A 14303-nucleotide genomic window follows, 5' to 3' on the forward strand; every position below is an offset into this window, starting at 1 on the left:
GGTACAGGGTTTCTTTTTGGGGTTATGCAAATATTCTAAAATTGATCGTAGTGATGGTTGCCCAACTCTGTGAATATACTAAAAACCACTGACTGTACACTTTAAATGGGTGAATTGTATGGCATGCGAATTAATCTCACATGTGAATTAAAAGCTGTTCTCTTTTTTAAAGTTCTGTAAGTTCACCATAAACTGCATCTGCATTATGAAGTATTTATCAAAGTTTACTTTAAACCACATGGGTTTTTCTTATAACTGCCTATAAGTTGTTAGGATTCTAATAATTTTGTAGCATTTGCATCAAAATCTCTGACTATGTTTCACAGTGATGACTTAAAATTACATTTAATTTATAGACAAACATATGAAATACTAACAGACCTAATGCTAAGCATTTCAGTAAAAGGATGGATGGAGAGCCATATGACATCACTATCCAACCGCTTAATCAAGAAACCTTAGTCACTCATTTCCTCCTTTCATCAGCAGGAAGCCCTGTTAGTAAACTCCATAAATAGAGAATTTTGTTTATTCACTACGGTATCCCTGGTGCTTAGCATAGTACCTGACATACAGAAGATGCTTAATTAATATTTGTTGAATAAATAAAATTCATGTTCTTCTTGAAATTAACACCTTTAAAAGAAAAAGAAATTTAAACCCCCCACTTCATAATTTGTTAAATATACATATTAATTTTTTAAAAATGTAGACTATGGAAGTTTCCTTTGCCATTCTGGTTGCTGAAACATATTAAGGCCAAATTCTCAATGGGACACAGGTAGGCTACGCTGCCAGGATATGGAGAAACAGAACGTAATAACTTTATTCAAGTTTGCTGTTGTTACCTGATCCATGAATATTTAAAAGATACTTTATTTTATAAAAACTTACATCTGTAAGTAATGGATTGACCATAACAGAGGGCTTAACCTGGAATACATGGATAGGCTGAGGGTCCCATGAAACCCTAAAATTGTATGCAAAATCTAACATATATTGGCATGTGTATCTTTTTGGTAAGAGAGTTCATAGTGTAATCAGATTTTCAAAGAAGTCTCTGACCCGAGAGGTTAAAAAATTACTTAACTAGAAACAGTCACGAAGTCTTTTAAACATGAATTTGTACAATAAAATAACATCCAACAGCTCCATCTATGGGTAAGTCATTATCACCTAGTAGAAATAATGACAAGTACCAGAGACCAGTGCATCTTATGAATGCTTGTGTTTAAATCTTCAGTGTCACTCTAGTGGGAATTTATTAACTACAGTATCACAGTTTTTTTTCCAGATATGAATGCAAAAATTAGGAGACTGTTGATGAATTCTACTTACAGTACTTCAGCACCAAAAAATTGGGCAGTTACGCTGAATATGTATGTACAGTTCAACATTTGTCAGTCTTAAAATGCTTATTTATAGTGAAATCTATATAAAACCGTTAAAAAGTTTTCTATTTACATTTTTTTAAAAATGAAAAGTATAGTTTCCTTTGCCACAACTTGTCAAAAGTGACTCTCACCCTCCCACCCTCTTATCCTTCACTCTATTTGTGACAGACAGTGATCACAAGACCCAAACATATTGCTTAAATAAACTGTGTCCTAAAAAGGCAGAATGCTTAAAAACATTACATTTAGAACTGTAAATGAACTTTTTATACATTTCAAAGGGGGTTAAACAAAAGTATGCAAAAGTTATTTTCAAAGTCTCAATCCAACATGAATGTGCAAGTTCAATGTGAATAATTTCTTTTCCTGAACATAACTGAACATTTCCTTTGGGCCAGAAAATGTTTCTTTTCCTCTGCTTCACAATGAAACATTTTCTCATAAGTTTTCTTAAAGGAGGGGAGGAGACAATGGGAGGTGGAAAGGGTAGGCAATCCTGGTTTACAGGAAATTTGTCAGAAGGAATATGGCCGACTTTGAAATGTTTACATTTAAATAAATAGAAGGCAAATGTGCTGCCTATAGCACAGAGAAACAACAACACAATAAATTAGCATACAATTGGTGAGAATGTACAAGCCACCCAGAAAGCACTTCCCACTGGTTAGGGATCTGATTTCCACCATCCAATTAGGATTCTTTAATGCCAGTATTTTTCAAGTTATTTTATAAACTATGAACCGAGCAAATGTAAAATGTTAACCAATTCAACACTTCCAGGGATTTGCAAAAACATACAAGATTTTTTAAAAAACTGTTCCTGACACACTGTTTCAAAATACAAACTATTCACATTCTCCTTTTTTGATGGTGTTTTGCTCAGTAGAAACCAGTTGAAGAACATTCAAAGGAAAAGTCTTTCTCTACTGCAAGATAAACTTTTCCATCAGCCATGGTCCAACAGAGAAAGAACATCAGGTCTTATGTCACTGTAGATGTGCATCTTTTTCTTTTTTTTCTTTTTTCTTTTTTTAAAAAAGTACATTCCCCTGTGAGTTTTATCTTGTCTTAAAATGCTGCTCCAGCAGCAATTCTTGTCGAAACACTGCTGTTTCAGGGTCCGTAGCCTAAGCATGGGCAAAGTGCTCTCTTTAGACATCAAAATGCAGGGCTTCCCTGGACACTTGGTAACCAAGTAGGTTTTAAAGTGCACTCCTGTGTCCAAAACACTAGGACCGTTCAGCAGAACTCTGAGAGGGGCTGGGCTCAGTTCCATCCTCTGTGCTACTGTCTATGTCCTGCTCCATTGCCGTCTCATCGTCATCCAACTGCTGACTGGTGAAGTTGTTTAGCTCAAGGAGCCCGCTGGGCTCTACTACCACGTTGGAGCTGGAGTGACAAGGAATGGCATACTGGGGAATGGCCTGCAAGAAAGACACAGGAGAGAAGCTTCACGGTAAGGTAAGAGAAAAGGTAACAGAAGGATCTCCCCAACAACACTAAGGAAGGACAAAGGGAAACTGACGTTTCTTGGACAACTACTACCACTAGGCACTGTGCTGGGTGCTTGCTTTCACATATGGTAGTCCTCTAAATCCCCATAACAACACTGTAAGGAAAATAATATTTCCCATTTTACAAATGAGGAAACTAAGAGGGTAAGTGACTTAATCAAGGTCATACAGTTGGTCAGGGTTAATGCCAGGATTCAAATTCAAGTCCTGTACAACTCAAAGTGATCCTTCCACTCCCTGATGGTGCCTCTTCTAACAAAAAAGGTTAAGGTCTGTGCCTAATTCAAGAGAGAGACTTGAAGGACGTTTTCATTTGATCATTAAGCAAATTTTAAATGTAAATATAGTCAGATTTCGCTCATTATCATCTGCAAGATGAATGATTAATTTGCTGATACCATAATATATTTTAAGCCCTTTGGTAACCCTTTGGTAGTTCAAAGGGGAAGCTACCTGTTTGGGTCACACACTAACAATCTTTACTGAAATTGAAAGTAGAGAAGACAAAACTATCTTTTAAATAATAAAAATATCAGCAGATAAACACATACTCTGGCCATATTGCCTTGTCAGATTCTTTTTTCTCACCGTTATTAGACATCTTTTTAAAAGGTTTATCAGTACATATCACAGCCCTGCTTAAAACTCTACAATTGTTTCCTATTATACTTGCTATAACACTGAACTCCTTACCACCGCTCCAGCCTATGCCAAACTCAACAGACCTTGGGGCCTTCGTACTAATTATTCCCCTCTTCCTGGAATGCTCTTCCTCCAAATCTCTGCATGGCTGGTTCCATCCTGTCATCTGCATTTTAGCTCAAACGCTCAGGGTAAATGGCTTCAAGAAGCCTTCCCTCTATGACCATGAAACCAGAGTACTGGCTTGGTCCCACTGCTCGCTCTGTCAGGTGCTGCTACATTTTGTTCATTGCATTTAGCATCTGTTTCTTAAATTTTTTTCTTACCCTTAGAATGTAAGCTCCATGAGAGTATGGAGCAGAACATAGATCTTGACTATCTTTTCCACAGCTAGATGCCCAGAGCTTTGAACAGGGCCTGGCACACATTATATGCTCCACAAGCATTTGCCAAATGAATAATGCATCTCTGACATTAAAAACCCCAGATTAAAGTTGAATACCAGCACTATGCAAATATACTTAACCAAAACAACCTTCTACTGGGGGAGATGTAAATTTGATTTTAACACTATCAAGAAAATACTGCAAGATACCTAGGCATTGATTCTAGGGTGGTGGAGTTTTTTGTTTGTTTGTTTGCGTCCCCTCCACCCCTACCCCATTCCATATAGCTGATTATTGTGAAAAAGTCTCAGGTGGGGTCAGCAAACCTAGATCTGGCTCTGACTTGCTGTGGATCTCTGAATAAGTCACTTCACTTCCTTGAGCTTTAGTTTAATCTTGTGTAAAATAAGATAGTTGGAAAAGATATGTTCTAAAGATCCTTGTGGTTCTAAAATGCAATGAATTCCACATATGTAGTTTCCCTCAGAATAGAAGATATTCGTCTTGTCTACTCCTCTATCCTCAGCACCTAGCACAGTGCCTGAAACACAGAGATTAAATAATACATGTGGAATGAATGAATGAACACATAAACAAAACACAGATAATCTGTCTACAGAGAATGCTTTTCATTCAAAGCATTTACTATCAAACATGCTGACTTTTTACAGAACATTGTTCAACGAATCAAAGCACTTCTGCAGACTTCCTTCACTCACCCTCATAGGGATTTTACCGAATCAGAAAAATCAATAGTTCAGGTCAAAGCTAACCATAACTAATAATAAGAAATGAAAATGTTCTAACAACTTATTAATTAATGATGATTATATTAATAGGAGCTATCTTTATTAAGTATTATTCTGTATCAGACACTTAACCAGCTGCTTTGTATATATTTTCTCACTTAATCCTCAGCAACTCTGTGAGGTAAGTGTTATTGTTTCCACTTCATAGGTAATGAAACTGAGGTACAGAGGTTAAGTCTGTTGCTCAAAGCCACAATGCTGGTACAGGTGAGATTCAAATCTAGGTATTTACGACTCCAAAAGCTAGGTGCTTCATCATTATGCTGCCCTTCCCTCTGACATAGCAATAGAGCATACGGTACATGTGAAAAGTTAGCTGAGTATTCTACAGAGAACCTACCCATTAGCTATCATCTTTGATACATGAAACAAATTACATTTTCACCGCTGTTCATAAAGTACAGAAAAAATTTCCAAATAAGTTATCCAATTATTTTCAATTTAATGAGCATGCCAATTTAAACCCCCAGGAACCATCATAAATTTTAGTAAAAATAGTTCATAGTGGGGCCGGCCTGGTGGTGTAGCAGTTAAGTGCGCTCGGTGGCCCAGGGTTCACCAGTTCGGATCCCGGGTGCAGACATGGCACCACTTGGCAAGCCATGCTGTGGTAGGCGTCTCACATATAAAGTAGAGGAAGATGGGTATGGATGTTAGCTCAGGGCCAGTCTTCCTCAGCAAAAAGAGGAGGATTGGCAGTAGTTAGCTCTGGGCTAATCTGTCTCAAAAAAAAAAAAAAAAGTTAACAGCTACCACTTATTGGGCAATCACTAAGAGCCAAGTACTGGGCTAGGTACTTCATCTCAATTTTGTGTAATCCTTACATCAATCATGTAAAGTAGGCATTCTTTATTCCCATTTTACTGATGAGGAAACTAAGGCACAGTCAGGTTAAGCTGCCTTGATCAAAGTCACACAGTGAATGGCAAAGCCAGGAAACCATTCCTTTTCTACCATACCCTAACTCTTAGAGGGAAAAAACCCATAACAAATCCTTTTGTCAAGGATTATTTAATTTACTAACATTTGTTTTTACAAGGAAGAACAAATTATGTCAATAATTCAATGGCCAGTTCTATTTGCCTTTAAACATTTCTCCCATACATATATTGTATTCGGATTTATATTGACCAACTTTCATTCTTTCTCTGGAAAAGGGAAAGTCTACCACAGGAACTTTCAAGTCCCAGAGTAGTGAATCTGTGGTAAATCCTAGATTATCCACATTTCAATAAATCCAAATTCCCAATTAACTAAAATGAGCTGCTCTGATACTGTCCAAGCCATACAGCTGTTTAGCAAAAAATGACAAATGTCAAGAAAACAACCTGGTACCCGGCAAGGAGAGAGGGAAATAAAACACAACTTCTAAGGGCTAGTCCTAGTAATTCTTCAGTCTTGATCTATTATGCATGATGACAGATGAGTTTTAGAATGAAGGAAATGGGAGGCAGAGGAAGATCTGCTGTGAATGAAGAATCCCTTATGTTCACTAGCCTGTACTTACCAAGGCAGAATAGTAACCATAACAAGATTTTTCAATAACAATAATTGAAATAAAAAGCAAAGCTTTATGGTTAATCCCAAGTTAAACATAAAATTAAATTACTTAGAAACAATCTCTTACAACATGTTTCTGCAGACATTTCAGTTAATTAAGGTTTTTTTGTCCTGAAAACCATACATTTGGATCAAGAACTGTTTTTCCCAAGAAAACAGTCCCTGAAATTAACTTGAAATAAAAGTGCAACCCAGTTATATCTCAGGAGTTTTTGAGCAAAGATTGGGGAGCCCCAAGTTTGACCCCAAGAAGTTGTTCATCTTCTGGGCTGACTTGCTGTGTTAGCACTGGCAAGTATGGCTTGCATCTATAACCCAAGCTGATGAACGGGCTCAGGGCCCTTGATTGCCTCTAAGGTGTGCTGTGTGACAATATCCACAAATTTTCTAGGACTCTATTTCCAGAAAATAAATATAAATTTGAATTATTTGTAATAGGTATTAAGCCAAATTTGTCAAATTCCATCTCAAAGATAATCTCGGTCTTTTTGCCATTTTGGCTTGAGTCTTCCTGTGACATCCCAAAACACACCAAACTCACAACCCCCAAGATGCCCAAGATTTTTCATGTTCCTTCCAATTCTTACCTGGATGATAATTTCTGCTGGGCTCTCTTCAGCTTTCTTTTGGCCTATATTCTGAATACGCATGAACTGGCCTGTTGTAGGCACTCCTGGAGCATCGATTTTCCTTGTTGTTAGGGGAGGGCCAACAGCAGATGGACTTGAACAGGACTCTCTACATTTCTGTTGCTGGGGAGTCGAATTCGCCATCCCTGCCACCACCACGTGGGTGGAAGGTAATGATCCTGCATCACCAGTGAGCATACTAGTGGCAAGAGCCTTCTTTGGGGGATCCACTACCATATGCTCTACATTTGTATCAATCTGAGCTTCCATCAAAGACATTTTCAAAATGTCTGACACTGCTGTCTTCTCAGAGGCCTGAATGGGAGATATGCTTGTAACTGGTGATGTCAGCTTAGGCACAGAACTGCCACCAGTTATCTTTGTAACTGTAGGAGGCTGGCGCCCCTCAAAAGTTATCTTTGTAACAGAGGATCCTTGGGTTATAATTGGCTGCTCCACCTGAAAACAAATTGGGGTTGTGTGTGTTACAGCTACATTTCTTTGAGAAAACCTATCCAACACCCCAGACAATATGGCAAAAGAAACATTCGTGCTGTATACTAGGAAGACATTTTGAAGCTCGATGTTTTAATAAGAAGGCTGGATGGGAAAGTATCTGGTTACTTTTAAGGAACCTAGAGAAAAAGGAAGGGTTGAAAGAACCTTTGTTCAGCCAGCCAAGGTTCATAGCAGTAAAAGAAAAAAAAAGTCACAGCAGCCTTGTTTTCCTTTGGGATTTACATCCCCACACAGTATGCTTTCAACCCGTCTCAAATTATTTCACATAATCTTCAGCTTTTTAAAATAAAAAGAAGGTTTTTTTTCAATTTTTTGCTTCAAAATACATTTATACAAACATATTCTATATATATGTATTTATAATATACACATACACATATATCACTCCAAAGCCACTGATTTTCGCTAAGATAATTTTTCTTTCAAATATTCACAGATAATTCCTTGGCAATCTAGAAGATAAATTTATTAACTAGATGGTGATGATGTAAACTACAAAGGAAAATGTTCAATAAAGCTCCTTAAAAGACTGTAGTTTACTTAGCATTACTGCCACAGAAATAAGAGTTTACAGGCATGGAAATAAATACCTTATACGTAAAAAATAAAAATAATTTAGGGGTATCGCTTCTATGCACTGTTGATCAATGCTGAAGTGATTTCATTAAAAACTGCCTGGAAAATCAAGTTCTGAGTGCTATGCTTTTTTTCTTCCTATATTAATGTGTGCATTTCTTTCCTAATGTCAACCTTCTCAAGGGGTAAAGTAATATCAGCGTAATGAGGCTTTTGAGTTTCCTCTTGCCAGGAGAAAGCACTGCTAATCACGATAGGGTCGTGATGTTCTCATTTTTTCCGTGAACAGAGAAGTTTAACTTTGCATGCTATCAATATTCCGTTACCTGGCTTGCCGGCTGTTTCTCAGACGAGGCTGGGAGCGGCATTTGGCTCTGGGGGGTTTGGGGTTGCACGTAGATTTTTGGTTGGTTCGGAGCCTGCTGCAGTTTAGGGAGCTGCTGCGTCGTTTTCACTGCAAGCACCTGTACTACAGTTTGCGGGGGCTGTGCCATTAAGGTAGGAAGCTGCCTGTCTTTGGCCACCATGGGATGCTGTGTGTGCTGTACATCTGGCTTGGGCTGTGCTTGTTCTTGCTGGAGAGGGGTGAGTTTCTGATGCCTGATGGAAAGCTGGGGCATTTGCGGGAGTTTGTGCTGGAGCTGGTCTGCCTGCAGGTGGATGGTCTGCTTCTGTTTAGCCTGGAAGCACTGCAGAGTTTTCACTTGCAGCTGAGTCTGTTCCAGCTGGGGCTGGCTAAGTTTCTGCTGTTTAGCTGACTGTGACTGAGTCAGGGCAGATCGGTAAAACAGACCTGTCTGAGGGTCTAAAGTGTCCATCTCTTCAACCTCGCCCTCCTCAGTTCCAAGTTCCTCGCTGTGTTTGGTAAAAGCAGTGTGACTGCTTAATGCCTAAGTAAAAAAGGTACAAAGTAAGAATGAAATAAGAAAAACACCTACATTGCTACATTTTCCTCAAACTGGAAAAGATTTGGTTATAAGATTTATTCAAAAATTTTCAGAATGAAGAGCCCAAAAAGACAAGAAACCTCAAGGTTTCTAAATCTAAAGGCGGCTTTAGATTGAGACTCTTGTAATTTCAACTATCAGACATTAAGTACTGCAAAAACTGGTCTACTCACTTCTCTATAAAAAGTCCTAGAGGGCCCAGAACTTATAAGAATAAGGTTGCCCTGTAAGCACAGCCCATCACAGAAAAAGAAAAGGCTCCCTGGCTCCGGACACAGCTCTCCAGCCTGGTCATCACAGATGTTAACCCAGCCAAAGAAAGAACGCAGTAACCAAGGAGTGAGGTGTCCAGAGCAGAGCCAAGGTCCAGAGAAGCCCACTTTGGCTGTGTGCACATCCAACACTGTCCAGAAGGGAAGAACTGTCTGAGGGACGTGCCCATCCCAGTCCCCAGAGGGCTTCTCTGCGGAGTGGAGACGGTCCATCAGGTTTCACCAAGGTCTGCATGAACAGCCCTCTGCACAAGCCCTCCTCGCCCCTTTGCTCAGACTCCAGGCCCACCAGGCCCCAGCTTCCCAGAGACCCAGCTCCCAGGAGGGAAGGAGACGGGGGAGGGGACAAGAGCACTCCTGTCAGCAGAAAGGGAGACTGCCCGGGGTTGCTTACAATAGTGCTGGGAGGAGGCATTGACCTTGAGCGACATGGTTAGGGCCAGCCTGTCTGACTTTCCTAGGCATCTTGAGAAAGGTCAACATCAGGACTGCTCAGACGAGGGCCAGACTCCAGGCTGAGATCTGACACCTAGCAAAATCTCTGGCCATCTGGCGTCCCTCAGTTACCAAGACCCACCCCAACCTCATCCTTCCCACTGCCTTGTCATATGCTACACCTCTACTCTAAACTTTAAAACTTTGAGATTCAATATCCCTTACACATGCCGGTTTTTAATTTAACAGTTCCTTCATTGCCTTTTAGGTAGTTTGCCTACAATTAGGGTCAACCAGTCAAGTGATGGTGATTTATGTGACTACTCATGATAAGTCATGCTTAAATCTGATATCTATGATATCACTTTATAATAGAGGCAGGATGCTTTGGGTTTAAATCCTGTCTCTGCCACCCAGGATAAGTTACTTAACTTTTGTGAGCATAAGTTTCCTCATTGGTAAGAGGGATAATACACCCACCTTGCAGGATCATAGTGAAAATCAACCAAGTTAATGTATTTAAAACTCAAAGCACAGTATCTGACACAAAACCAATTTAACATATTTCTTCCTTTTCCCCATCACCCTTGATACCAGATTTTCTGTTTTATATTAATTCATTCTCCTTCCTGTTGAGTCTCTTCCTCCTTAATTTGTCACATATAGTAAAAAAAAAAAAAAAGTCAAATATTTATTTACCTACTTATTCATAATGTTCCCCTGAGGATTTATTCTGAAAGCAAAAAGCAAAACAAACAAAAAACTCAGAAATAAACAGCTAAACAAACCAACTTCCATTTCATTTGAAAATCTTACCTCAGTGATAAATTCTCCCCTAACAGTAAAATACTCAGAAACAGTAACCAATTCTGATGTCACAAACTCATCTAGATAGCCCTACCCTGCTGAAATGTTAAGAGTTCAGAGAAGAACACTAGTGTTCAAGAACACTATTTCTTAATTACTTTCCAGTGTAAAGACTATCAATTCATTTCCTCTACTCACTCCTCATGGATGAAAGAATTACACACTCTTTTATTCAGTTATTTCCCCTCTTTTACCAGGAGATGAAACTGAACCTTACTTCAGGAAGGAAGCAGTTACAGAAGGTAGGAAGAAAAAAAAGAGATACAACCTGCTGCATAATGTGGGTGATTGCTCCAGGAGAAGACGCCGGGATGGACTTCACCACCACCGAAGTCTGTGTTGCGGTCTGTGACTGAGCCACATGCTGGAGCAGGGTCCGCTGGGGCTGGGAGGGCTGTTGGGGCTGGGAGCGATGGCTGACTGAAAATAGAGGAGGTGATGATATTTCTCCAGAAATCACCACAGCATCTGTAACCAGTAGTCATTTTAAACAAATGTCTGTGAGATTGCATCCCAGAGAAAATGCAGTAATGTGAACTAGGAGGCAGAAGACCAGAGTCTGCCCATCTATGAAGTGTGTGACTCTGAGAAAGCCACTTATCTTCTCTGAGACTCTGTGTCCTCATCTGTAAAATGGGAATAACAGAGCTATTATAAGGATGAGATGAGAAATGTATGTGGAAGCACTGTGAAAACTATTATCACAAAGGAGGAACACACCCCTTCAAGTTACAACCTCCTGCGAGTTACACTCACTTTTCCAATGACCTTTTACCCCAGTAGGGAAAGAAAACAAAATCAGTTTCTGTAATGAACCCAAGACTAATATCTTTAAGGATAGTAAGACAATACAAGTTCTTTAATCTCTTGGTCCCAGTTCCAAATGCAATACAAAACCAGAAGCATACACTCCTTTATATGAAGAGACACTGTTTCTCATTCTTACAGTTCCTAAAGATGTAAGGACTCAAAATGATACTGCAGAAAGAGAATTGGACCAAGAGTCACACCCAGATTCTGCCCCACTCCACCAACAATTAGCCATGAGAATTTGAAGAGGTCACAAACTCTATTAACCTCTAAAACTTAGAGATTTTATTTTGTTTGCTTGATTTTTGGGTTTTTTAAATGAGATGATAAAAATTTCTCTCTCTACCTCGAAGAGGACCAAATGAAGTAGTGGATTGAAATTAGTCCTTAAATTAAGTACTAAAATATAAAGTTAACAAAAGAATAGAAATATCAGTGTTCTTTCACCTTCTCAAATTTAGCTCACCTGACACAAATGGGTGAGAGTGCAGTGGAGGAAGAAGCCCACTTCTTATTCTCTTGCTCTAAAGGCCCTATGGGATAAACTACACATTTATATTTACATCTATTTGTAGATGTATAACTATACGTCTACACTGACGCCCATCTATCATCTTTCACCAGCCTCAATGTCAACTTTTTGAACAGTATAAACATTCACCACTTCCTATTCTACAGAGTTTTAAAAACGCTTATGGTTGGGGCCGTCCCGGTGGCACAGCGGTTAAGTTCGCATGTCCCGCTTCTCAGCTGCCTGGGGTTTACTGGTTCAAATCCTGGGTGTGGACATGGCACTGCTTGGCAAAAGCCATACTGTGGCAGGCATCCTACGTATAAAGCGGAGGAAGATGGGCACGGATGTTAGCTCAGGGCCAGTCTTCCTCAGCAAAAAGAGAAGGATTGGCAGCAGATGTTAGCTCAGGGCTAATCTTCCTCAAAAAAAAAAATAAATAAATAAAGCTTATGGTTTCTGGGAAACCAACTTTTTGAATCAGGAACAGAGTAAACCAAATCTACAAAATTAGCTAAGGATTCTGAGAATGTCAAAACTCTTTCAATAATCCATGATTCTAATGCTCATTTATCTTGATCTACAATTTTAAGTAGTAGTAGTTCATACTTAGAAAAGTCATAGTGAGGTGTCCAAGGGTAAGATGATCACTATAGAAATCAAAATAAAAGTGCCATTTATGTATTATATTTGTGTGTCACTTAACGACGGGGATACATTCTGAGAAATGTGCGGTTAGGTGATTTTGTTGTGTAAACATCATAGAGTGTACTTACACAAACCTAGATGGTATAGCCTACTAGACACATAGGCTATATGGTACTAATCTTATGGGACCACCATTGTATATGTGGTCTGTTGTTGACTGAAACGTCATTTGGCACATCACTGTAAAGTACAGAACTTTAAAACTATCCAGTGAAATATAAACAAGCTTTACTTATTTTTATGACACATTCTATCTATATTCACAAATATAGTTTTTCTATTGTTCCTATACATATGCCTACATGTGATATAAGAAATTATAGGCACCATCATCAGTATTCTTTTAGAAATGGACTACAGTATCTTACTGTACCTTATAGTATACTTTATATGTATATTTTAAATTATAAGCATTAATAAAATCTTCTATATGTGCTCAACCAAACTGAAAAAAGGGGAGTTAGGGTTTACATTAAAACAACTATTAAAATCATTACAATATGACTGACTAGGAGAAAAGACAAATCATACTAATATTAAAATTAAGCAAGCAAATTAATGAAGTTTTTTATTGATGGAAGCATCATCAGAAATGAATGACATTCGAAAAATTAATAATAAATTTAAAATTTCTGATGAAATTATCAGATTACATGGATATATAACATATGGATACTTCTACTGCCCATAGTAATCTTCACAATTATTACATTAAATTTTTAAAATTAAGAAATGAAATGGATGTGATAGAAGACCAACTAAAACCATTTAAAAATCATCCTCATTCAAGATGCTATAAATCTCTTCATAGTAACTCCCCAGAGTGCAGGAAAGTTAGAGAAAAGTAACACCCACTGCAGGATAGTAAAAGAGGCCAGGGCCAAAGCTGGCTTTGAAGTCAAAGAAAATGCTCAATGTGGCTGAGGATATGATGGGAGGAGATTATGGAAGGAGGTCACAGACTGAACATTTGGAAAACAGCTGAAGCGACCTTAACTGGGCCATAAACGCCATAGAACAGTCACTCACTTCTTTTAACAACTCATATTTTCCAATGTCAAACTGCTCCTTTCTGAGAAGGAATCCCACTATTCTACAAAAGGAAAATCTCTCTCCCTTTCACTGAGTGGAGCTTACCTTTCCTCTACCAGATCAGAGTAGAGCGCATCCATTTAAGTGCTTCCCCCACAAAACAATCCTCTTTTACCTTTAGTTATACTACAAATGGATGCACACCACTTACCTAGAAGGGGAAAAGCAACCTCTGTCCCCTCATCAGTGCGTTCTGAAAAGGATAAGTAAGGGAAGAAGTCATAGGTCTTCTCATCTATTTACCGTTTGATAATCTAGTCTATCCCCAGTTAATACTGATTTCCCCAGATACTGCCCTCTGCTTTACTTAGCATTCTGCTAAATATCTCTAAAAAAAGATGTCAAATGGCTTTCCATAATGTTTAACTAGATTTTCCCTTTTAGCAATTTTAACCCATTAATCTTAATAATATCTCCTAAAATGATGCCAAAGAATTCCTTTTCCACTTTGGTATTTACATCCTTCAAATATTTGTAACTTTATGTTCTCTTTCAATCACTGCTTAAGAAAACTTAAGACAGGTGTTCTTTACAGATTGCTTCATAAGTCATCTCTCCTAACCCCTAATTATTCACATTACTACTCTCTGAACTATTTCAAATTTCGAGGTAATGAAGTGTCCAAAACAGAA

General features: G+C 38.6%; 1 protein-coding gene across 39 annotated transcripts in view; it reads right to left on the reverse strand.

Annotated features, from left to right (window-relative positions):
* Positions 1 to 800: 800 nt before the first annotated feature.
* Positions 801 to 14303, reverse strand: part of EMSY (EMSY transcriptional repressor, BRCA2 interacting) — a 97206-nt gene continuing 83703 nt past the window's right edge. For 13 of the 39 annotated variants that reach the window (XM_070490643.1, XM_070490653.1, XM_070490647.1 and 10 more), the window contains 4 exons: positions 10819 to 10970; positions 8356 to 8919; positions 6893 to 7393; positions 801 to 2818 (listed from right to left, as the gene is read on the reverse strand). In XM_070490643.1, coding sequence (XP_070346744.1) covers positions 2624 to 2818; positions 6893 to 7393; positions 8356 to 8919; positions 10819 to 10970 — 1412 coding nt within the window. In that variant the 3' untranslated portion in view covers positions 801 to 2623. Of the gene's footprint in view, positions 2819 to 6892; positions 7394 to 8355; positions 8920 to 10818; positions 11019 to 13822; positions 13865 to 14303 lie in introns of all 39 variants that reach the window. The other 26 variants (XM_070490638.1, XM_044752815.2, XM_044752812.2 and 23 more) reach the window with 7 other exon arrangements.

Source organism: Equus asinus, chromosome 20 (assembly GCF_041296235.1).
Source record: "Equus asinus isolate D_3611 breed Donkey chromosome 20, EquAss-T2T_v2, whole genome shotgun sequence".
Lineage (NCBI taxonomy): Eukaryota > Metazoa > Chordata > Mammalia > Perissodactyla > Equidae > Equus > Equus asinus.